General features: G+C 40.1%; 1 protein-coding gene across 1 annotated transcript in view; it reads right to left on the bottom strand.

The window, feature by feature from the left end:
- C12H10orf67 (chromosome 12 C10orf67 homolog) overlaps nt 1-26354 on the bottom strand; it is a 145879-nt gene that overhangs the window by 39334 nt on the left and 80191 nt on the right. Inside the window, exons 9-14 of the mRNA XM_046679607.1 lie at nt 24368-24427; nt 23266-23436; nt 9550-9687; nt 9060-9107; nt 8259-8338; nt 8119-8184 (exon numbers count right to left, since the gene is read on the bottom strand). Of these exons, the coding sequence (XP_046535563.1) occupies nt 8119-8184; nt 8259-8338; nt 9060-9107; nt 9550-9687; nt 23266-23436; nt 24368-24427 (563 nt within the window). The remainder of the gene's footprint in view (nt 1-8118; nt 8185-8258; nt 8339-9059; nt 9108-9549; nt 9688-23265; nt 23437-24367; nt 24428-26354) is intronic.

The following is a 26354-nucleotide window of genomic DNA, read 5'->3' as shown; positions in this document are numbered from 1 at the left end:
TCACTGTAGCGAAACACTGAAGTATCTAGGAAAGAAAGCTCCAGATCTTTATGAAGAAAGCTTTAAAACTCTTATTAAAGGATGTAAGGACGTGAAAAAGATATGAATTAATAGAGACATAGCCTATGTACAGTCATGCACTGACTGTAGACGGTTTGGTTAATGACAGACTGCATAAATGATGGTGGTCCCACAAGATTAGTACCCTACAGCCTAGGTGTGTGGTAGGCCACACCATCCAGTTTGTGTAAGTCACCCTATGATGGCCACACAACGATGAACTCGACACATTTCTCAGAACGATCCCAGTCGTTAAATGACACATGGTTACATGGATGGGATGTCTTGCCACTATTCAGGTGTAAATTCTCCCCAAATTCTTCTTTGAATTATCAGAATTCTAATAAAACTCCAACGCAATTTTTGACTACTTAATAAATCAATTCTAAAGTTTGTATAGAATAAATATCTATGAATTACTAAGTCAATTCTGAAAGAGAAAAGCAAATAGGAGGGAATACCCGTACTAGATATTAACACATACCACAAAAATCATAGGAGCAGAACAGTTTGGAAAGAAAAAATAGACAAATAGACTAATGGTCCAGAATAAGGACCAGCGACAGATTCAGGAATACACTAGAACACAGTATGTGGCAGAAATGGCACCACAACCCAATAAGGAAAGAATGGGTCACTTGGGAGACAGTGTTGAGGAAAAACACGTCACATTGCATACGAGGGCGATCTCCCAATGGAGTGAAGACCTCCATGTGAAAGGTAAGTCAGGGAAGCTTGTGTAAAGACGTGGGAGAATATCTCCAGGAAGACACAGAAGGACCTTCTAAACACAGCCCTAAGGCAAAAATAGTGATGGGTAAAAGTTATAACACAACAGTCTCTGTACAATCAAGGACAGCACACACAAAGTTAATAGACTGGAAACAGATATTGTTAACACTTAAAATGAACAAGGACTTAATAAGAATACACAAATAAATTTCACAAGCTGACAAGAAGGCAAAAGATGGAAATAGTTCACAAAAGAGGGAAATCCTTTGGAGGGGAAAACATCAGGGAGAAAGTCAAATACCATATGGTCTCAGTCATAAGTAGAAGATAAAAACAACGACAAAAAGAAAAACACATAGCATTGGAGACTGGACTGGTGGTTACCATTGGAGAAGCGGAGAGAGGGGAGGGCAAAAGGGGTGATTAGGGTCACATGTGAGGGGATGCACTATAATTAGTGTTCGGGTGGTGAACATGATGTATAACATACACAGAATTTGAAATATGATGTACATCTGAAAAAAATAAAAATTAAAAAAAAAACTTTTTGAAAGGCAGTACCAGTTAGGACTCAATCTTTGAACTTCTCTTTTTTCTCTACCAACACTCACTCTTAGCTGACCTCATTGAAACTCATCGCTTTACATACAATCTATACTAAGACGCCCTAAATTTATGTGTCCAGCCTAAACTTTCTTCAGACTCATATATTCATCACTGCCTATTTGACGTCTATTTGACATGTCCCCTTAGGTGACTAATAGGCATCTTAAACTCAACATATCATAAACTGAACTGATTTATCACCAAAATGTGCTCAATTGTCTCAGTTGACGGAAGTTTCTCGTTGCTTAGGGAAAATCCTTGCAATCATCCTTGACTTCCTTCTCTCTCACTTCATAGCCAATCTTTCAACACATCCTATTGGGCCTACTTTCAAAATATATCCCAAATTTAATCATTTCTCAACACCTCCACTGCTCCAGCCCGGTCAGACCACCATTGTGTTTTGCCAGAGAGAAGCGAATTATTTCCAGAACTCATAACTTTTCTCTCTGCTTTTCCTTTGGCCTTGCTCTAGCCTGTTATCAACACAGAAGCCAGAGTAATGCTTTTAAGACATCCGACCAGGTTGGGTCTATCCTCAGATCAAGACCCTCCAGGGAGGTTTTAGAGCACCAACTCATTATTCTAAACATTGATAAATGAAGGGAAAGAGTCAAGAATTCATCTTGCTTTTTCTGTATAAACTATATTTCAGGGAAACCAGACAGCTGGGGGAAATTTTTTCTTTAATACAATATTAGCTAATAAATGCAGAAGGAAAGATAAGGTTAGAGTATCACCAATTTGCAAACCCTAATGAAATATTGGATCATGGTATGAACATTGATGGATGGTAAAATTATTTAGAGAACAGTCAATGGTGAACCTTAAAATGTATGAATTAGGCTGATAACACTGGAATAAAATTATACAGCCAGAGACTATGTGGCTTGTGATGTGATAAGATAGGAATTAGCTAGTACTTCCATTGCAGGAGTCTTGCCTGAAATATTGCACCTGAATCTAATCAAGCCTCTATATTTAAAGACCAGTTTGTAGGAAATATAGCAGATAGAAGGACATGTTAAACGATGTCACACATACACACCCACACATACACAGACGCGCATAAACAATTAGCCAAATCCAGAATGTGAAACATTCTATGTAACAAATGGGCATATTTCTCTAGCAAATGAAGGGATGGGAAAGAGTGGAGAGGTAAGTGGGACCATTATAACGAAAAGATTTAAGGGAGATAACACCCAAAAGCAGTGGTGCACCTTACCTAGATCCTGATTTAAATAAACAACTGTAAAAGATTCCTTTGAGATAATCAAGATATTTGACTATGATTTGGTTAATAAATAATACTAAAGAGTTTATGTTGCTAACTTTATTAGGTGTGATAATGGCATAGTGGATACGCAAAAAAGAAAATTTTCCTATCAATTAAAAAAAAATCTTCCAGTGGTTTCCCGTTTCAGAGTGAGACTGAAACTCCAAATCTTCTGCCTCGCTGCTCTCTTACATTGCTCTCCCCTCCCTGCTCCACTCCAGCCACCTGGCTTCCCCACTGTTCCTTGAACATACCAAGCAAGCGCCTACCCCAGGGCCTTTGCACCTGGTGCTCCTTTCTTCAGGAATGCTCTTCCAGATAATCACACGGCTTGCTTGCTCATTCATTCGACTCTTTGCTCAAACATCACCTTGCTTGAAAGGCCTTCCCTGACCACCATCTCTGAGCTAGCAACCTCTGCTGCCCGTCCCGCAGAGGCACAATGAGTCTTGTTTATTGTGTTTCTTCCCCATAGAAAGTAAGTTCCATGAGGGCAGAGACTTGATGTGCTTTGTTTATTGCTCTAGCTCCAGAGTCTAGAAAAGGGAAATAGCAATCTTAACGGGCTGCTATTGAGAGTGTGAACTGTTTCAGCCTTGCTGGAGAACACTCTAGCCTGCACACTGGGACGAGGGTGACCGTTTGACTTATCATCCAAATGAGGATGCATTCGAGAATGGAAGGAAATGCTATTGAGAATTATACTAGATGACCAGCTTAAACCAGGATCATGCCAGGCAAACCAGGATGCTTGGTCGTCACGATAGGACCAACCACCCCACTCCACAGGCACCAGACAGACTCGCCAAACCTTAAGGGGGCGAGGGCTTACAGAGAGCTGGAGGAAAGCTGGTGGTCCACCGCTGATGGGGGCGATCAGTAACATGAGGAAGACATCCTGTGGAACACTACGCAGCGGTCAGAAAAAGTGAGCCACTGCACACACGGCAACATGGTGGAATTTTTGAAAAATAGTGTGGCGTAATCTCTAATTTTATAAAAATATGAGAACTACTCCATAGTTTTAGATACAAGAGGGAAGATGCTGAGACCACTCTGCCAGTTTGAGACTGAATTTAATTTAACAACTTCGTGGCAGGCATCTTTGAGATTAATTGTTTGGTTGCACGTATATTAGCAAAGAGGACGCTTTGGATTTTTCACATAATGTAACTTTCCTCAATGAAGAGGCTTGCTTGAGAGAGGATCTGTTTCTAAATAACTAGAAGTACATCTTCTGAGAAGTAGTCTGGATAAACTGGAGACAGTACTTTGGGTTAAGATATTTAGGGGGGGCTAGCCCCATGGCCTACTGGTTAAGATCATGTGCTCCATTTTGGAGGCCTAGGTTCATGGGTTCCGATCCTGGGTGTGGACCTACACCACTCGTCAGCCATGCTGTGGCGGTGACCCAAATACAAAATAGAGGAAGATTGGCACAGATGTTTAGCTCAGGGCTAATCTTCCTCAGCGAAGAAAAAAAAAAAAAGATAATTAGGAACGGATTAATATATGCCAAGAATGAAGCAAATCAGGAGGAGAACTTAGCTAAAAGGGAAGTTGGGAAATTTAGACAGATCTAAGTTCTGAGTTTAGTTTCGTGAACTTAATAGCCTTCTCCCAACGCTCAGCCTAGGAAACCACAAGAATTGGAAAAAAGTTCTTCTGTGCCCCTTCAGAGACTCTGGACCTCTCTCCACACTCTGCCATGTATCTCCACGTTAATCCGGAGTTCCCAGTTTGCACTCATTGTGGATTCTACTTCTCCGATCAGCATCTTCAGACTGATAACCTTAGTTTCGTTGTGTGCTTCGCTTTTCTTTGTCCTTTTCTTCTCTCTTTTTTTTTTAACACTTTAGTTTTTAGAGCAGTTTTAAGTTCTGGCATTTCTTAAGAAACCTGAATTTCCTATGAGATGAAAATGAACGTTTTGTGGGCATGCTCACGTGACAATGAGATACATAGAGTGTTTTTATATTATCGACAACAAAATATCAAATACTGAATTCTCTTTTTTCCCACACTGCACCCTGATGGGGCTGAGAACAAAGAGGCCAGAGTCTACACCTGTTGGGTGTGAAACTAAAGAGACTGGCAAGGGCAGGTGTAACCAGGAAAACTGCTCCTCCTCCTCTGACACGGGAAGCAAGCTGGAAGCCAGAGAAGGAAAGAGCTGGGGAGAGAAGAGGAAGTAAGGAGCAGCATGGTTTCTGTTCAGCTGAACCTCCCTTGCTTCCCGAACCCAAGGATGAGGGGAAAGAGGGCGGGAATAAACAGCAGAGTGAGCCTGCGCTTTGCACGTCCTATCTACATTTCTAGTAGTCAGCAAGCTCGTGCGGCGGTCGCCTAGAGCTCCTGAGCGTGTGTGAGGAGAGGAGGGTGGGAGAAGGGATGTGTACGTGTTGCCTCTGAAATCCATGCATCCCGGAGTGGCGTGGGAACAGCCTGTAAGTTGTCTATGACCTGGAAAGTGTGATGGGCAAAAGCAAGTCCAACCAGCCCCGGGAGCAACCCAGAAAGAACAAGGGGATGGCTCAAATGGGTGCATGTGGACCAACTCCGGGACTGAGGTGGGAGTGACTGCATCATCGTGGCATCAGCCAGATAGTGATCTATCCCTGGGCCAATGTGCCACACCTGCACACCATTTCTGCTGAAAGAAATGACAGTGATGACATCATCAGCTGTGCCAGGCATGCCCCGCTAAGAGGAAGGACTAGCTCCCACCATTGTCAGCACAGCCTCAGCGTGATCTTCCTGGAAACAGAGCCAACTCAGCAGAGACAGAAAAAGAGCTCGGAGATGAAGCTCTGAATTGGACTGGACTGAATATAAATCCTGAATTGGCTGATAAATCATTAGAGTGGACTGTGACCTTGACTGGCTAAGGTTTTCCTCTACTAAACAAAAACGGGTGCTCCTCATCTAAGATCAGTTACGGTAAAATGAAATGATCGTTTTCGCACTCACAAGTCTGCGACTGTACGGTTATTCTCCATGCCACATGTGCTCTGGACGTATACCCTCTATGCTGTATGCAAGGTTGCGTATGCCACCTTGAATCAACACTCGGTGATGCAACCGAACCAGAGAGACGAATGCATTATGTCCCAACATTACGTCCTTGTTAGTCGATTAAATGAGAAAACGTATAAAGCATGTAATAATACTCCCTGCCACCCTAAATATTTAGATATTAACATAAAGTCTACAGAGACCCAAACGATGAATATAATTGTCAACATCTTGGTTAACAGCAAATCTATTTGAAGTAAAACTGAGACATTCTTGAAGTATAGTATAAATCCCACAGGGAGAGATAAATAAGGTAAGGTAAATAACATTTAAGGCTAATAAGATTTAAGGTAAATCTTAAAGATGAAAGTGAACCCCACAGAAATAAGTAAGGGGAAAACATTCTGCTCGATTTCGGAGGGAGTCCAAGATCCACGTGTGCGGACATGAAACGAAGTGCGTATTTAAGCTTTGTTCTCAGTCCCGTTTCACTTGTATCTATATTCTGTCCTTTTAATAACTGTGGAGGTAGTTAGGGCGGGTATTAATATGCACGTTTTTCAGAGCACAAAGTAGCTGTCAGCACATATGTGAAACACACGCAGGAGTCAAAGCAGGACATTTTTTTTATTATTGAGGTTACGATAGTTTATAACCTTGTGAAATTTCAGTTGTACATTATTGTTTGTCAGTCACACTGTAGGTGCACCCCTTCACCCCTTATGCCCACCCTTACTCCCCTTCCCCCTGGCAACCACTAATCTGTTCTCTTTGTCCATGTGTTTGTTTATCTTCCACAGATGAGTGAAATCATATGGTGTTTGTCTTTCTCTGTCTGGCTTATTTCACACAACATAATACCCTCAAGGTCCGTCCACGTGGTTGGGAATGGGACAATTTTGTCTTTTTATGGCTGAGTAGTATTCCATTGTATATACAGGCCGCATCTTCTTTATTCAATCATCAGTTGATGGGCACTTGGGTTTCTCCCACGTCTTGGCTATTGTGAATAATGCTGCAATGAACATAGGGCTGCATAAGTCTCTTTGAATAGTTGATTTCAAGTTCTTTGGATAGATACCCAGGAGTGAGATGGCTGGGTCATATGGTATTTCTACTTTTAATTTTTTGAGAAATCTCCGTACTGTTTTCCATAGTGGCTGCACCAGTTTGCATTCCCACCAGCAGTGTATGAGGGTTCCTTTCTCTCCTCAACTCCTCCGACATTAAAGCAGAACATTTTACTACCAAGGAGATCTTTCACACCATCTGGTGGTGTTTCTGTTATGTGGATTCTTTGTGCGTCATCAAGGATTATTTCAATGTAATGTGTACAGCAATGTAGAGAATTTCATACACACACATGTAATACATGGTGTTTGCTTATGAGACACAGTACAAATGTAGGGCAGTATTGTCCCGTGAAGTCGTGAGTGGGCCTCAAGCTTGACCTGTGACATCAGACCAACATTGAATCCATCTCGTCTTGAATGAAGCTTGACCGTGAGGAAGTCTTGCAAAGCAACTTCTAACACATGATAAAGAAGAGACTCTGGGAGAAATTATGGCAGGAAACAAGAGAATAGAATATAGATTTTTAACATTAACACGTTAGGACAAGGAAAAAATAGGCATTTTGTCTACTTGGCATTGCTTTTAGTCTTTTCAGAATTTTCCAGTGTCACTTTCTCCATTTTGAGAAAGACAAAGATGACACAGGGAAGAGAAATTAAAGTGTTTAGGTGAACGAGAAATAGATCCAAGAATTAAGGGGTTGGTGCTGTTTTGTCTGGAAAAGGGAAGAGGACCTAATATATCAAGCAATTTTACAAAGAAGATAAAGACCGGTTAAGTATTATGAAGTGCGAATGAGCAGAACAACGTTTTAATAGCCAGGTCAGGGACATGACTCTGTAGGTCTCATTAAACCAGGTATCAAGAGAGTCTGTGGGGCCAACCCAGGGGTCATAGTGGTTAAGTTTGCACGTTCTGCTTCAGCAGCCTAGGGTTCGCGAGTTCGTATCCTAGTGCAGACCTACACACCGCCCATCAAGCCATGCTGTGGTGGGGTCCTCCATACAAAATAGAGGAAGACTGGCAAGATGTTAGCTCAGGGACAATCCTCCTCACCAAAAAAAAAAAAGAGAGAGAGAGAGAGAGACAGAGACAGAGAGAGAATCTGTCCTGTGTATCCTTTAAAGTTGAAACACTGAGGTAGGGAGTAAAACAGTCTTGAATTATTTTTTCTTTGAAATGACTTTGACTGCTCTTCTATTAGGCCACTTACTTTGCTTTTCTTGCTAAAAGTGCATGAGGGCATTTTATATTAATTAATATGTACAGAAAAATGCAAGGCTTCTAAATTCTTTAAAAGATAATTAGTCACATTTTTATAAATAAAATTTGTACATATCACCATAGTATACCTGTTCCTGAGAACAAAGAATTTCCTTTCCCAACTTTTGTTTATCCGTTCTGATTCCTTCCTAAACCTGTAACAGATTTATAGACGGTTAAATATTGTATCAACTACAAATGGGCAATGATGAATCATTGTTACCAGTACCTTTCTGACTTCTTTTTCTCATTTTCTAAATTGGCCTTTAATATTTCTATTTCCTCCTCCAGAGAATGTTTGCTTGCAGCCTTTCAATAGAAAATACATCACAAAGTTAATTACACGAACAGTACACCCTGGTTCTCTGTAAATCTGAAAGGCTATTTCTGTTACACAGGAGGCATAGACTAAGTACTCTCAAAAATAATTCTGGGGAATAATGAGTTACACTGACTTGCAGATTCTCATAAATTGGAAGAATCTAAGATCTTATGCCTCCATTTCCTGTAAATGATTCACTTAAAGGCAGCCAGCTCTGGACAATTTACGAAGCGACCAATGTTATTTTCATTGCTTTTCCCCCTACCAGGTATCTCTTTTTCTAAATCTTGTTTTCCCTCTCCTACTCGTGGCCTTTCCAGCTCTTCATCATAGGCTGCAGCTTCCCCCAGTTACCCTATCTCCTCTTTCTTCAAGACTGTTCTCAGGAAAGAATCTGACTAATTCAACCACATTGGAGCTTTATGTCATTTCTCAGTATGGTTTATACTTTACAAGGGGACAAAGTTTAGCCAAAGGAATGAATCTCTAACAGTGGAATTGTAGGCATGTAAGGAATGAGAAAGATGTCTTTGGGTGCAGCAGGGATGTACCCCAGAATCATACAGTGGATGCAGTCAGGTCCTCTGTCTCTTCACAACACTAACTCTTGGTATAGCTTTCAAAATCACCGCTACTTTTTAAGAATAGCCCACATCAATATAAACAATAATTAGGTTAACAATAATGGTCATTTAGTCATTATTATACCATAATCTCTGGTTCTTTCACCTTCTTTTCTTTATGTGCATTTTTAATCTGGTAAAAAAATAAACAAAGGTAAATATAACATTTCAAATCAATGCATGAAGATGAGGTTTTTTTGCAGCTTGGCAAAAGGCAACTGACACTTAAAATACACCAACCATAGTCCCACAGGGATCTCCTCTGCCTTATCTAATTCATAAATCTAGTGTTTTACACCTTGCATTTGTAATTGGGCAATTACAGCCCATTAAAGCCAAACTTCTTGCTCCTATTTTTTTTTAATGAATTACTCTGTAGTTATCTTTTGGTCAAATTTTACCATTATACTTTTTTTTTAATGAAGTGGGCAGTTATTACACAGTGAAGTCACAAGCCCCAAACAAACCTTTGATTTTAAATGATAATTAAGATGACTTTTCGCTACTATACCTCTCTGGTGATGAGGAAGGCAGATGGCAGTGGGAAAATATACTGAATATAAAAGTCGTATTACCACCTCTCCCTTCTCTTGATCTGTCACCAGACTCGGCCGCCTGGACTCTGCCTTGGAGCCTCTGGATCTAAGTCTGGAGCGGGTTCTGGAGCCGGAGCCCGAGCCGGAACTACCTCTGGGCATAGCAGTTAGAAAGTCCTGCAGAATACAGTAAAAGGAAGCTAGAGCTCCCCCAAGCCAACAGAACGGAGGGCTGAGAAGAGAGAGAGGAGAAGACAGCCAGGCAAGACCACAAATGGGAATGTCAGTGTGTGACAAAGGCGTGGGTGACCAGTGCCTTCTTCAATCTCAAACTTACCTATTCATAGGTGTCATGAGAGGGGGTGGTTTTAGTAGAAATCACAGAATTGGATTGAATTTAGCGTTTGATTAAAGAAAATGTGAACTGGGATGGCAAACAGACCCCAGTGAGACTCAGAAACTGACTTAGTTCAGTGAAGGAAGGAGCCCAGACACAGGGACAACACCCAGAAGACGCTGTGGGTGTCTGCAGAAACCCTGGGACATGCCTTAGGCTGCCACAAGGCACAGAGTGTGGGTCTGACCAATTCAACTTATATCCGAAGGGGCAGAGAGAAGCCAGCTGACATCAGCTGCCACAGACAAAAATAACAAAATTTGTAACAACAGCCATAAAAGCTCTAATTTCTTGAGTGCCTGCTCCATGCCGGGCACTTCCCATGTATTACTATTTATTTCTATAAACTAATCACTTCTTCATTCATATTACTTTAGATTTTTAATGCTAGAAAATACATGCATATATTTTAAAAGTAAGCTGCAAATTGTATATATGAACGTAAAACTCTCACTTTCAAGAAGCCAAGGGTTTTTGTCCAGTTTAGGTTAGTTTTTCTCATTGTTATCATCATAAATAAATAATAGCCTTTATTGATTCAGACTCCCCACAAACAAAGATTAAGAATTTAGAGGACTCCCATTCACTTCCACTTTGTCTCACACACATGCCCGATTTTTTATTTGCAAATGCTTCCCCCTTATCGTGGTTGCCTTTATTATAATTTCAATATATGTAAACTTCTATATCTTGATTTCTTAACCCCCAGCTGTGAAAGATGAGAAATTTATTTAGTCTTTTTTCCCCCAACGCTCTCTCTCCCTCAACAGCCAATTTTTAGAAGCACTGTTCTCTTCACATTGTTAATGTCTGTAGGATTGTTCGCTAACTGTAAAGTCCTCCATGCTTTATCTACACATTAATTCTAAAAACTGAAATCCAGCAAATAGCATGTACAATGTGTTTATGTCAATATTATTCACTACAGCACCAAGTAGTGTAACTGGATTCATACAAAAAGAATGTGAACTTCTTCCTAAATTTTGCACTAAAAGGAGATTCTTCCAAGTGTTAATGTTTCAACTTTTAATTTTTTTCCAGCTTCCCTCACTTTTAAGTTATACGTAATTTCTTCTTTTTCTTTTTCTTTTCTTCATCCTACATATTGGATTCCTTTTATGTTTGGTTAGAATATTTCTCGAGCTATTTTTTTAATACAGCTTCCATAAATGAAAAACTTTGAGTTTTCACATGTTCAAAAATATCTTTATTTTTCTCACAAGCTCAATTGATATAACGGATATAAGAATTAGGAGTCACATATTTTTTTTTCCTTTTGAAAACTTTGCTTTATTTTCCTGTAGCAACCAGTGTTCCTGATAAGAAAATTAATGTTTCTTTTATTTGTTGCATTGTAGATGAACTGTATTTTTTTCTCTTTTTAATTCTTAGAGACATAAAATTTCACCAGGATGTACCTACTGTTTTCATCAATTCTAAGACACATATTCCTCATCCCACTCAGCATTTTAGCATCTTTGAAATGGAGATGTCTTACAGTTGGTGTGTATGTCATAATTTAATTGACAGCGGTTTTTACTTGCTAGTGGTACATAAAATAATGGTGTGTTTTACAACCAGTGGCATCTGAGACTTGATAAAATACAGTAGCTATCCCGCTTTTCTTTTCAATCCTGCTTAGCACTTGGTGGGCTTTTCCCTCTGAATATTAATGTTCTTTCCTCTTAGCTCATGGAAATTTTCTTTTATTTCCTTTATTACTGACTTACTTCCATTGTATTTGTTTTGCTTTCTGAAAACTCTATTAGAAAAGTGTTGACCTCTTGGATCTATCTTCCGTATTTTAACTCTTCTCGCACTTTCTGTCTGCCATTTTGCACTATGTTCTAAGAGATCTTTTCTCACTTTCTTTTCCAGACTATTAATTAGCTCTTCAACCATGTCAATTTTATTCCTCAGCCCGCCCATTGCCATTTTTTAAATTTATTACTTCCAAGAAATTGTTTTTTTCCTCAGACTGTTCCTTTTTCATAGCAATGTGTCCTTGCTTATTGGATAAAAGCTTCTCTTGAATGTTTCCCAAAATCTAGTTATTTTAAAAATGTTTTTTAAGTTCTTGTCTGTTCCCTGAATTAACTGCTTCCTGGAGGGCCAATGGCTTTGTCTGTTCCCTGTTCTTTCACTCACTAAAGACTTACTGACTTCCTGCTCTGTGCCGGGAAATGTTCTAAGCACGGGACAAACAACAGAAAACAAAAAGGGCTGAAGTAGAAGAGATGGATCTGGCAGCAATTAGGAAAGAGGTAGAATTTAGGGCACTTTGTGAGTGAGAAGAGAACTGCCTGGAATTTCTTATTTGGGCAACCAGATGGAGAATGGTACCTTTCACTAAGATAAAAACATAAAAGGCATAGGGACAACTTTGTATGCTAGTTTTCCTTTTTGGGGCTAAATCCAGATTCAGACACTAGGAGTTCGAGATACTCAGGGCACATTCAAATGAAGATATACAGCAGGCAATTGGGACAAGGGCCTGGAATGTGGGAGTGGCGTCAATCCTAGAGATGTAACTGGGGAGTCATCAGTATATTAGCTGAAGCTGAAGACTTGGTTAAGGCCATTTATGAAATTTCTAGAAAGAGAAAAGCAGAAGGTCAGGGGTGGAAGCCTGTGCCCAGGTGCAGCTGACTTGTAGCTCTGATTTATCCCTGGCTGATGGGATATTTCTCAGGATTGACTTAATCCTGAACCTGGACCCTAACCCATTGCTCTTAGCCTAGCTCTCTAAACTCTAACTCCAATTCCATCAGTCCCCACAGTCCGAGAGAGCCCTTTGATGGTCTTAGAACTCCCCAAGTAATTGTTCCCTTAGCTGTCTACACAGTATCTCAAACTTCCTAGAGGAAACTGCCACCTACGACCACCAGGATATGGACTCAGTCCTTCCAAGGCCCATGTGACAGGAAGCCAGCCCAAAACAAAGGCTAAGATACAAAAACACCAGTTTAACAGAAACCATGCAAAGTCTTTGTTATCATTAGCCCTCCTTGGCTTCGAAAGAGTGGGGGCCACGAAGTCTTGGGAGGCAGGCACTTCTGGGGCTCCTTCCACTTATTTGTTCTCAAACAAAGGGCATAATCCACTGGAACTGCCTCTCTGCCCAGGGCCCAGGAGTACAGAGTGAGTCCCCTGCCATTGGTGAAGAAGGGACCAAGGAAATTCCTGGAGTAGAGCCCCAAGGTTTGGAGGCACGTGCCGGTATGCCAATGGGAACAAATTCACCCAAATTCTAAAAATTAATCCACAGAAAGTTAGGAAAACAAACTGGTAAAATGAAATAAGTTTCTACATAGAAAGACATTTATATTTATTTCCCTATATCCAAAGTCACATCAGTAATTGAAAATTTATAAAAAGGGAATCTGTGTTTGAATTCACGTACAGTAAAAATTAGTCCCAATTTTCAAGGCTGCCTTTTCCTGACTCTCATGTAATGATCAACTCTATAATAATGAGAGATAAGACTGTACTAAAGCGTATCTTCTGCAGAGCAAATAATTATTCAATCTCTCCAAAAGACACTATCCTTACAATGATGAAGATAACGTCTTTTTTCATTTTAAAAAAAAGCACCGCATGCAGACTAGAGTATTTGCTCTCTAGTTTGAGCTGAACTTTCAACTTTGCAACAAAATGTTATATTGAATCCTAGCTCTGTTCACATTAAACTGTCATTTTGTTTTGTCAGCTGCTGACGTTCCTTTTTCTCTAGAATACACACACTGGTCTTTATGTGAGGACTTCATTGACACATGCAAACATCAGACTGCTAAACTATAGATAGAGGTGAAAATGAATGGTAATATTAATGTTAAAGTAGATACCTTCCTAAGTAGGAAAATGTAAATTAAATGATCATAAAGATAAAAAATTGTGATTAGAAATACTTTATTATAAATATTTCTTATTTTCTTTTGAATCATATCTATTTATAACTAAAAATTCATAAGATTATGAAATAAGGTTCATTTATAATAGGTTATGATTCTTAAATTTGTTTCTCATTTTTAAGCACTTAAAACATGCTTAAAAATCAACATTTGGTGAATATAATCTTCTAAATTAGGAATCAACAGCCAAGGTTTGTAATAACAGAAGTGCAGTTTATTAACTGCCAAAAATTAACCATATTCCATATCATAGCCTCTTTTTCTTATTCTTGTCAATGAAAGAATCATCACATATTTTTATTTCTCCTAATTTCCACCAACATCCTTCTTCTGAAACTTTGGCCATTTTTTTCTGGGCTTAATGCCTCCTTGACTCTCTTTTAAACCATTAAATACGTTACTATCAAAACAATCTTTCTAACATCATGAAGAAAGATAACCTTCTGTCCCTAAAATTTCAGTAATTTTGACTTTCATATTAGTATTTTGTTTTTCTTTTTACCTTCTAAGCAAGCAACTGTTTTTGAACACCAGTAACATGCTGGGGAGTGGTGGCTGGTGGGGGAGAGGAGAGAAAGATCCAACCACATGAAGACAGGAGAACCAGCCTGTGGGCTTACAATCTGAAGGGAAGAGACTTGAGAATTAGGAACACTGAGAATAAAATATGAGCACTAGTCACTGTGTAAGCCAAAGGTCAAAACAAAACATTTATCTTCATATATCACTAGTGAATTTTCTTCTGACAAAATTGTTAAGCTAGGGGGTTCTTTCAAAAATAGGACATGACTCCTCATTTGATGTGCCCCATGTCAGCTGAGGCTCTCTGAAACATCTTGGCAGACAACGGTATGATGCCCTACAGAATCCATGCTGATCCAGGCTCTCGGCAAACCTCAAGCACGTCTTCTCAAAGGCCTGGAAGGCCACAAAGTCTATGTGGGCTTGGCCTCCTCACCTGGCTCCAGCATCCTAGACTTGATGTCACTGCAGGAAGTCAGGCATATGTTAGCAGCATACACATCTTCCATCAAACTATCCAACCTACAAAATCTGTAATCAAAACTCTTCCGTGTTGAGAACGTCTCTATCAAAGATGATGAAACTATTGTTTATGATAGCAAAAGAATAGAAACAACATCTCAGGGAGGTACTAGTAAACTTATAGAGATTGATTAAGGGAGTTGTGCTACTTCTGTGGAGTGAAATACTGGCCATAATTGATTATGCATATCCCGTGGCATTGAACGATGTTCTTCATATCTTATGTATGCAAATCTGCATCAAGATTTATCTGAAAGGATGGTCACAGAGGTTTTCAATGATGAAAAAGAATCCTTCCACCCAGAGATAACCATTGAAAACTTCTGTGAATATCCTTTCAGACAAATCTTGAAAAGCATTCTTTTTTTTACTTTCTTTTGACATTTCTTTATTGAGTCAATTCTGTATAAGTAACAAGTAGGAATCTGTCTTATAAAAAATATTCAGACTTCTGGCTCCCACATGGGATGAAAAAAAATGCTACCCCCACACTAACAAGAAAAATCCAGATACACCATAAAATCACAACTTTTCTTGAACCCATCAGAGAACTGAGGTCACAACCGGGTAACCTGAATTCCAAAGAGGAACGGTTGCCTCCCAGGAAAGATGTGACACATGAACAGTCTCATCTACAGCAGAAGCAGCACCATGCCAGCTGCAAAACAAGCAGTAGGAAAAGTAAGCTAAAATATAAAGAACTACTGAAGAGCAAAGATGCGTTAACAGAGCAGTCTGAAGTAGCTGAGGGCACACGTTAAAAGGGGAGTTCACACTCCTGGCTTTTTCCCCTGTCTCCTACCAGATGCTCATGACAAAAATTGAGGGCAGGGCAGGAGACTTGCTGATGGTGCAGGCTTGAGAAGGGCATCAGCTGCTGTTAAGAGAAAAGCACCTTCCCTGGGCCGTTCTATCCCAGGAAGCAAAAGTCTGAAGCCCCTGGGAGAGGGGAAGAAAACTCTCTAGCCAATCAGACTCAAAGAAGGTGATCAGTGGAGAAGTGTTAGGCACTGAGCCCCACTCACTTCTCCCAGGTTATTCTTCCTGGGAAAGGAAAGCTTTCAACTGCTGGAGAGCATAGCCTCTTGCTCACAGGGCACAGGTGAAGATATATAATGACAAGAGGAAAAATAAAAGAAACATTCTCCTCCCCTGGATGAGGGGTCAGTAACTGTCTTGGGCCTTAGAATTTGTACTAATACAAGTGGAGATTTCCTACTATTGCAAGAGGGACAGGAAACTCCTACCCAAGGTCCACTTCAGATGCAAGGCAGAAGTAGACTGCCAAAGGGAGGAGGGGCTGAGAAAGCCCATCTCTGAGGGCCAGGCACAGGGCACTTCCCAAAGACCAAGTATGGATTAGAACCACAAAAAATCACCCCTGCCCTCATAAGTACCAAGCAATAGCAGTCTATTACCAAGGGAAGGATAAGAACATAGAGAGATGCCTATGCTGTGGTACAGGTGGACAGGTTCTGCTGAAAGCTAAGGGTGGAGCAGCACACAGTAAAAAACACTGTATTACTCCAGCTCCCACTCTAAGCATGTGCCCACCACAAGTCCACGTGAAGGAACCATAGCAATGACCAAACTCAGCTCAACTCAACTTCTGGAAGGATAGCTCAACCTCTTACAGTAATAGTCTGATGTAAGAAGAGGCATACCATTTTCAGGTGTGAATACTGTTTACTTCAGTCTCTGCTATTCTACACATAATGTCTGGCATTCAATTAAAAATCATAAGACACACAAAAGTGCAAAGAGAAAAGAACCTATGGCCAGGAGACAAAGCAATCAACAGAACCAGATTCAAAGATGACTCAGATCTTGGAACTATCAGATAGGATTTTAAAATAACTGTAACTGAAATGTTAAAGAACCTAGGAGAAAAGGTGAACATGCATGATAGGGAATTTCGACGAAAAGATGGAATATATAAAAGAGTCAAATAGAAATACCGGAAATGAAAAAGACAACACCAAGGATGAAGAATGTCTTTGATCAACTTATCAGCAGACTCAATATAGTTGAGGAAAACAATCAGTGAATTTCATGGTAGGTCAAAAGAAATTCCCCAAATTGAAACACAAAGAGGGAAAAGTAGTTCAAAATTAATGCACGTAACATCCAGGAGTTGTGGGACAATATCAAAAGTCTAACATGTGTATAACTGGAGTATCAGAAGGGACAAGAGAAAGAATGGGGCAAAGGACATAACAGAAGATGATGGTGAAGAGTTAACGAAAGACATCAAACCACAAATTCAAGGAGCTCAGATCAGGGGCTGGCCCCATGGCTCAGTGGTTAAGTTTGCACACTCCGCTTCAGTGGCCCAGTGTTTCACCAGTTCAGATCCTGGGTGTGGACCTAGCACTTCTCATCAATCCATGCTGAGGTGGCATCCCACATAGCAGAACCAGAAGGACCTACAACTAGAATATACAACTATATACTGGAGGGCTTTGGGGAGAAGAAGAAAAAGAGAGAGAAGATTGGCAACAGATGTTAGCTCAGGTGTCAATATTTAAAAAAAAAACAAAGCTCAAATCATGAGAGAGAGATTAGGAAACAACAAACACCCAAAGACACATTCTAGTCAAACTGTTGAAAAGCAAAAATACAGAGAAACTCTTGAAGGCATTCCAAAGTAAAAAATATATTACAGACAAAGCTAAAATTTGCAGTTAACTTTTTGTTAGAAATTATGCAAGATAAAGACCATGGAGTGACATCATAGCATTAAAAGAACAGATACTGTCAACCTAAACTTCTATACTCAGGAAAAATCTGTCAAAAATGAAGGCAAAATAAAGATTTTTTTCTTCAGGCAAACAAAAGCTGAGAGAATTCATTGCTCGCAAATCTGCACTATAAGAACTATAAAAGGAAGTTCTTCAGAAACAGGGAATATGATACTAGACAGAAACGTAGGTCCACATAAATAAACGAAAGCTCCAGGAATGGTATTAATGAAGGTGCCAAATAAAAATCTTACTGAGGCAAATTATATCAGTTTTTGTTACGCAAAAGTATCTATAATAATTTGAAAATTTTTGAAGCGTATAACATGGTAGGAACTCCAAAGTACTGTACTTTTGATGGAATCGTCGGAAAAGATAACCCAATGACATTTGGAGCAAGATGAATGGACAAACATGAATTTCATAGTGGCTTTCCGGCGCGATCTTAAGAAACACAAGCTTTACTGCTAAAGACTAAGCTACTTGGTGGGAGATTGCCAGAGGTTCCTACAAATCGTTCTGACTTCTTTCTGATCTCTTATCAAGCAGCTGCTTATGTGTTTCAGTCTGAAATCTTTTTATTCTTTTCCTAATGTTTGTTTTCCTAGCTCTTCCAATGGTTATATAAGAATCTAAAACTGTATATTGTAATGTTTCTAATTTTGATATAAATAATTACCTTTAAAAATATGTTTATGCTTTATTTAATGGGAACCAGACAGAAATGTTATATATCGTAATCAGAATCCACTTGCATATTCTCAATTAGAGAGACAGACGGCCAATTGATTATTCAGGGTCTAACAAGTCTAGTGGCATGAAACCGAATATGAGTTCACCATGTACTTTCAGCCATTGGATCAACTGGACTCCATACACTTCATGGCATTGGTTGGAAGAAACTTGTTTTTCTATTCCAAGTATCTAGATGTGTGTTCATATATTCAACAGAGAAATGGCTCTCACATGGAGATTGGTGAAGATCTTCAAGCTATTTTCAAGATTTTTAAAAACCAAAATAAAAGTGTACCTTGATTCCTTAATAAAGGCTAACAAAACCTAAGAACTCTTTGGATTTGACTGGCATTAAATCCATTCAGCAAGATGTCACTGGTCATCTAAGGTTGATTAGATATACAAGGTGGGAGCAACATGTAACGGATAAATAAATAAGGGAAAACAACTTTTCTAATTAGTTCAGTATTTCTTATGATTAAGTGGAGATTACATTGAGGAAAAGAAAACAAAGGGATACTAAATGAAGAACACATTCCTAAAAAAAAATTGACATACACCTTATACAAACTTATCCCCAGGATTTGAGGAGAAAGCTAGGAGAGACTAAGCCTGAAGAGATCGGGGCTGGAGAAACTGACAAATTGGTCGAGCTGGACCCAAAGAGGGTGGCCAGTAGTCCAATGCCAATGTCCAAAGGGGTGTAGCGACCTCAGGCTTGACTCTGGCAAGCATCAATATTGAAGCAGTTCTATCATAGAATTCACAGCACCAAGCAACAGAATTGGTATATGCAATAATGACAGTTAGGATGAGCGAGAGCATGTCAACTGTTCAGTCCTCTGAGGGTAAGGCTCAAGTCTGGGCAGTGTCAGGACTTTGGCCAAACGACTTGGTCTTTAAGACTGGCAAGTGTTTAAGACTCAGTGTTTAAGTGTCAAGGATGACACTTCTTCTGTTACCAGCGAGGTGATTTTACATGTGGTCAGGACCTAGCATCTGTCCTCATGGTTGAGAGTCTCTAGGGAATAATAGAAATTGACACAAAGCTTAAGTTTACAAATCTTTTCCTAATTTCCACAGTGGTATCTCAGATCCTTAAGTTAAATTATACTAAAATATCATAAACTCTACAAATAAAATGTTATAATTGTCCCCCAACAAAATAAACAAGAAGAGACAAAGCATAAAACCCCTCAAGTGATTAACAAATAGTATTTTTCATTTGTGCAACAAATATTGACTATTATTTTCACTAAAGTATTTTTAGGTCCAAATATACTGAAAGTATTTACTTAATTTATCATCAAACTACTCAGAATAAAATAGTGTAGAAAGTAAAAGCCACCTTTCAGTTGAATTTTAAGTAGGATATTATTCAGATTTTCAATTTCAGTTCTTTGAGAGCAGGATATAGAGGTGAATTCCTTTGAGGAATAAATGAAAATTTTGATCTTAAAATAAAACAAGTAGTTTTAGTGTGTGATTTCAATTATTTCTACATTTTAAAGTTATTCATAGCATGAAACAAAGATACAGTATGATAAGAAAAATTGTTTTGTGTCAACATAGTCTATCAAAATACAGTAAATATCCTTTGACAACCTCTGGAGACCATGCGTGTGTCCAGGATTGTCGTCTCTCTGCCTTATTCCACCATGCAGCGTGACCAGATCAAGAATGAGCAAAATGCTGGCTTTCTCACATTGCTTTAACAAACCAAGCCAAGGGAAAAAAGAAAGAAAGAAAGAATGACACAATGAACAGATTATATTATTTTCTTGTCTAATGGAGTTTATTTTAAACTTCATGTGCAATTTAATCAAATAAAAAGTTTGTGTAGGAAAGCCATGGTAAATTTCAGATTTTTCCTTTACCCCCCTAGCCTATAATGTGATAAATCTATAATAATCATTCTATAGCTTATAATAATAATAATAATTTTTATTAAATTACTAGCTTGCAAGTGACTGTGGTCATAATTGCAACACTCTTGCAGAAATGTTTTACCTAACAATGCTTGAGTGTTGAAAGAACACCGTTCTAGAGTTTTTATCGAAGTCTTTCATGCTGTACAAATTGCTTTTTATTGAGTGAACCTTAAGAATGGGAACGTGATTGACTTTGTCCCATTTCCCACACAGAAGGGTCCCGATGCTTTCTGCAGACCTAGGCACACACCATATGTTGCCCCAGCACAGAGCAGGTTACCCCGTGGAAACCCAGAAGTCTTCCAGGGGAGGATGGACTGGGTGCAGCCTTAATTAACTAATTACCCTGGGGGGAGGGTTGGGGGAGACCTGGGAATCCAATTGAATCTTGTTGTATGAAACCTCCGTATCTGAAATGTTTTATAGACATCAAAAAATAAACTTTCACGAAAACACTGTACAAACACAAGTTCTAGGTTGTGAAATCCTTCTTAAATAGAAATCAGACTGTGCTGTTCATATCGTGTTTTTCAGACTGGCTAAACACCCGGTTTATCACTGTGTACTCCACTGAGGGAAGCACGTGTGCTGTTCCCACCGAATGACACAGATTTCAAAAAATAAGTATGATTAATTAGATAAGTTAAATGACTGATGTAAAAAGTTCCTGCAGCGAGCTCTCCGTTTGGTCATGTACGCGTGCTCAATATTATAAAACCCTTTAAAGACGATTTTTAAGAAGTCCAGCTACCTCAATAGAATAAAATATTTAAAAGAGAGAAACAGGAAAAGGATAACCACAGTGTACAAACTGTGGTGAATCTACAGAAGAATATATCACGTGGGAAAGTAATCTAAGGGAGCCCATAATAATTATTATAAACAACAAAGGTGTATACGATAGCAATAATGGTGAGCTAGAACATTTCACTTTAAAATCGAAGCAATTAATATAAAGCTGTAAACACCAGCTTACGTCATCTCTCCCCCGCCCCCTCCCCGGGTACAATTTTTACTTATTGTTACACATTAACCTCAGCGTCTCTCCAGCTGACAAAATGTTCTCTGAAGCCTCGGCAACATCAAAATAACAATCATTAAAGTCAGAAGGAAGGACTAGGAGGCTAGAAAATCCTGTTGAAATGACACCTTCTCAGACATCCTGTCTGCCTTTCTCTCTCCTTTATGCAGCATTTCCCGTGGGTGAGAACAAGCGATATTTCTGCCCCTCGCGAGCTGTGACCTGGGAAGCTCAATTTCCATCTGCAAATTGAGGACCCTGGAGTTTCTGATCTGTGATTCTAGGGTTTAGTTACAGCCTCGGGCTGCTGTAGGGACTGGGGCAGCCCGCGCATGCGGCTGCTGTCTCGGGATGGGAGCTCCGTTTCTTTGTCTTGGTCACTGACCTTGCTCTGCAGGGCTCTGAGCCATCCTCTCAGAGCCTCAGACCACAGACTCCTGTCCCTGGACCTGATTTCATGGCAGCTGACGGAACCTTCTGGAACAGATCACTGCCTTGGCCACAGATTCACTGAGTCCAAGGCTTAGACTAGAGCCCCTCACCCAGTATGGCTGGTTCTTCCTGCCCAGGTTAGCAGGCAACACTGCACACTTAAGCCAGGGCTTTGTTTTGTGTTTTTTGGTTTTTTGTTTGTTTTGTTTTGTTTTGTGGGCCCCACCGCCTAAAAAAAATTTCCAAGACCTGGATTCTAAAAATCTTACATCTAGAACCCAGGCACTGGTCAATCATGCACCATATTTCCCCACAAATGTCATTCTCATTCTTTGGAAATGACATTGGTTTCCAGTTGTCTAGCCTTCCTAACTTTCGGCAAAGTGGAAACGCTTTTAGAGGAGAATACTTTTTCTCAACTCTCGAGTAATGACTTCTACTCATATGACACCCTGGCCACCCGTGACCTCCTCCCTTCTCTCACTCCTCCCCTAGGTGCAGGTCGTTGGCCTAGTGAGTTGGCACAAGAGAGAGTAAGGATGACAGAGGAAGCGTGACTCTACTCTGCTCCTCCGTGCCCTAAGTGTCAGAGAGGCAGATTCTGCCCCCTGGGGGACAAGGAGAAAGAAGATTGGGACAAGTAGAAACAAGACAAGAGACAACAGGAAATCAAAACGGGCAAGTGGAGAGCCTCTCTCTGTGAAGTGCCAGACATTAGCTATATGTCACCAATTGGCTTTTAAGCTTGGAAAGTGGTGAAGGAGCTGTGACTAGTTACACAGTTCACCGTGCCCACAAGATAGATCAATTGCTCCGAGAAGCACAACGATTCCCGTAGCTAAGAGCAGAAGAAAGCGCCCCAGAGGATCTTGATCAAGGGAGGTATTGTGTGGTGCTGTGAGCAGGCCTCGCCACAGCCACACGATAAGCCAATGTCAGGTTGAACATCACAGAGCTACTCATTAACATGCCCTTTCGTGCAGGCCAATCGGCCACCATAGGCTCTGTGAAAGCAATGCTGAGTATTTACGGGAAGGTGATAAGAAGAGCAACAGCACATAATTCATGCACGCATGTCTCTGAGAGTGTGAGTTCATCCAGGTGACCACTTGGAATGCTACGAGCAGATGGACTGTATACGCGCACGTCCTTCAGGAAATAAATCTTCAGGAAGCTTCTGATAGACATTGGGCAGTAATGAGTTGGAGATCATATACCCTCGGAAGTACATGGAATATGGCTTCTCTTTGCTAATTTCATAGAGATCCACTAAGGCTTGGTGACTAAGCTAAATATACCACCAAGCTGGCATCCTCTTGGGCGAGCTAAGGGGCCTAAGAGGGACACACTGGTGGGGAGAGGAGCAGCCAGAGCCCCTGCCCAGATGTGTACAAGGGGAAGCAGGGAGAATGGGGAGTGTTGAGACTGTTGGCCTTGTTGACGCTGGATGTGAGGGGACGCTGCCATTGCAATGGCGCTAACGGAACAGAGCCCCTCCGCAGACGGAAGTGTCATAGGGTGTGGGCACGGGAGCAGGTCTTACCACAAGCTCCTCTTCCTTTGAAGACTTCTTTGGTGTCTTAGCTTTTTTGGTCCTAGCAGACGATGAACTGATGGAGGCAGAGTGTGGCCTTGAAATGGTTCCTTTGCTGAATTGAGTCCCGGTTTGGGAGGAGGGCAAAGTGATTTCTTTCCCCTTGGCTGATCTCATGCTCTGGCACACAAAAAAAGAACCAGTTTTGTTATTATCATTTCGTTCTTCAGATTTGGGGCCCTTTCTTTTCCTCCCCTGCCGCCCCTTGAGCTGGAATTGCAGGGTTCAGTCCTAAAGAGGATGGACCCGTCCTTGCTCCCATCCCTCAATCTCCCCGCTCTGATTTAATTGGCAGGCTAGACCTGTTTTTCCACTCCTCTCATTGATACTAGTACACTAAGAAAAACATACCCACAAACCAATGTTTTCTGGAACCACCTGGAAAGGAGGAGTCTTTGTGGAGGGCAGGTGAGGGGGTAGCTTGAGGTTTTCATCTTATTTGTAAGAAGGCAGGAAAATGGAAGGCAGGAGTGAAGGGATAGGACTCTGAAGAGATAGGGCATTGAGCCCATGGACCAGCATCCCGGGATGACGCTTCTCACTTTATTTATGCCAGCTTGCTTTCAGCACTGCTTACCCTCCCACACTCCTTCTCACTGCCCTCCAGCATCAGCCTCCTCGGCTCCCATTCACACTTCCTGCCTCGCTTTGAAGTATTTTTTCCTTCAAACTCAGACGGGGCTGGCCTGGTGGTGCAGTGGTTAAGTTTGCATGGTCTGCTTTTGTGGCCCGGGGTTCACTGGTTCGGATCCTGGGTGTGGACCTATGCACCACTTGTCAAGCCATGCTGTGGCAGGCATCCCACATAAAATAGAGGAAGATGGGCACGGATGTTAGCTCAGGCCCAGTCTTCCTCAGCAAAATAAAAGAGGAGATTGGCAGCAGATGTTAGCTCAGGGCTAATCTTCCTCAAAAAAAACCAAAAACCAAAAAACACCAAAAGAACAAACTCAGATGTTAGAAAGTGAAAAGCCTTGGTATGGTATGTATAGATTCTTCAACCCTGATGCCAAAATAAGAGAAGCAGAGAAAAAGGAACTCAAATGCAAACCTTTACGCTTAGACCCTCAAGCTTCCTTCTTGTTTCCATGTCCTCTTTCTGCTTGTTCATCTGTGAAATTGAAAGTCCATATCATTTGCAAAGATTAAAAAGCAGAATTTTCTATAAAACGTCCTTAAGTAGTGAAAAAGTAGCGGTTTAAACAGTTTCACTGCCAAAACTATTATGGGAATATAAGCTATAATGTTGAATACAAATTAGAATAAAAAATAAATTTGTGCCCAGAAGAAACGCATTTAAGAAGAAGTAAACAGATATTGGGGCTGACCCCATGGCCGAGTGGCTAAGTTCATGCGCTCTGCTTTGGCAGTCCAGGGTTTCATTGGTTCGGATCCTAGGCGTGGACATGGCACGGTACGTCAGGCCACGCTCAGGCAGCGTCCCACATGCCACAACTGGAAGGACCACAACTAAAAAAATATACAACTATGTACTGGGGGGATTTGGAGAGAAAAAGGAGAAAAAAAAAAGAAGTGAACACAAATAGATAAAATTGTAAATATTTAAAGTTATTAGCATTTGTTTATTGGTTTAGGCAGAATAGAGATTATAGAGAAATGTGAATTTTTTGCTTATGTGGTGATAATTTGTTTCATATATTACTATAATAGCTATAAATCCCAGGCCTTAGCAGATGTTTTGTAGAAATTTCAGATAATTTAGTAGTCAAAATCCAATAATGAAATGAGTGAAATTTTAGTTTAAAAAGTCAATTCTAATTTCCAGGCATAAAAGACATTTTATCAAAATATATGTATTTATAAAGCAGTGGAAGATGGGCACGGATGTTAGCTCAGGGCCAGTCTTCCTCAGCAAAAAGAGGAGAATTGGCACCAGATGTTAGCTCAGGGCTAATCTTCCTCAAAAAACAAAAACAAAAACAAAAACAAAACAAAATATATGTATATATTTTTTAATTGAGCTGTAATTGACATATAACATTATATTAGTTTCAGGTATATAATACAATGATTCATATTTGTGTATACTGTGAAATGATCACCAAAGTGAGTCTAGTTAATATGCATCACTACACACAGTTACAATTTGTCTTTCTTGTGACGAGAACTCTTAAGAGCTACTCTCTTAGTAGTCTTCAAATATGCAATACAGTATTATTAACTGGAGTCACCATGTTGCATGTTACATCCCCATGACTTCTCTCTTTTGTAATGGAAGTTTGTACCTTTTGACCACCTTGACCCATTTCACCACCCCACTCCCCACCTCTGGCAACTGTCAATCTGTTCTCTGTATGTATGAGTTCATTGGTTTTAGATTCTGCATATAAGTGAGATCACATGGCATTTGTCTTTCGCTGTCTGACTTATTTCATTTAACATAATTTCCTCAAGGGCCATCCAAGATGTCGCAAATGGCAAAAAACATATTAATGCATGCTTCGATGATATTAAGATTTTCTCATAATATGAATTTATGAGTAATGCCAGTGATTCTAATTCTGGCTAATCTTATTATGAAGTTAAACAATGATGAGAAATACATCTAACCATTAATTTCATTGGTATCTGAACAACAACTACAACGGATTTTCAAAAATATCTCTCACCTACTGATAGAACAGAATTCAATAGAAAGCACGTCTGTCTCCTGAAGTCTTAGGGCCTGGGAAGCTAGTTACTGATGTCCATGAAGGATTGTATTTAGATAGTCTCAGTGGGTTTGACCTCAAGGCTTTTATAATTAAGCTTCATTATAATGGTTTAAAAATCATCTTCTCCATTATCACTATAAGAACTTGCTGGAACTATTTAATAAATCATCCCTCATTCATTACAAACGTATTTATTGGGTGCATACTATGTGCCAGACACCATCCTAGGAGCCGAGTGTACACTGCTAAGCCAAATAGACAAAGAAGGAAGACCTGTTCAGGCGGGGCTAATTTCGATGGAATGGGCAGGAAAGCCCTCCCTTGGGGAGAGGACATTTCAGCTGAGATCTAAAGAATGAGAAG

This window comes from Equus quagga, chromosome 12 (assembly GCF_021613505.1).
Source record: "Equus quagga isolate Etosha38 chromosome 12, UCLA_HA_Equagga_1.0, whole genome shotgun sequence".
Taxonomy (NCBI): domain Eukaryota; kingdom Metazoa; phylum Chordata; class Mammalia; order Perissodactyla; family Equidae; genus Equus; species Equus quagga.
This window is presented reverse-complemented; position numbering and strand designations above follow the sequence as displayed.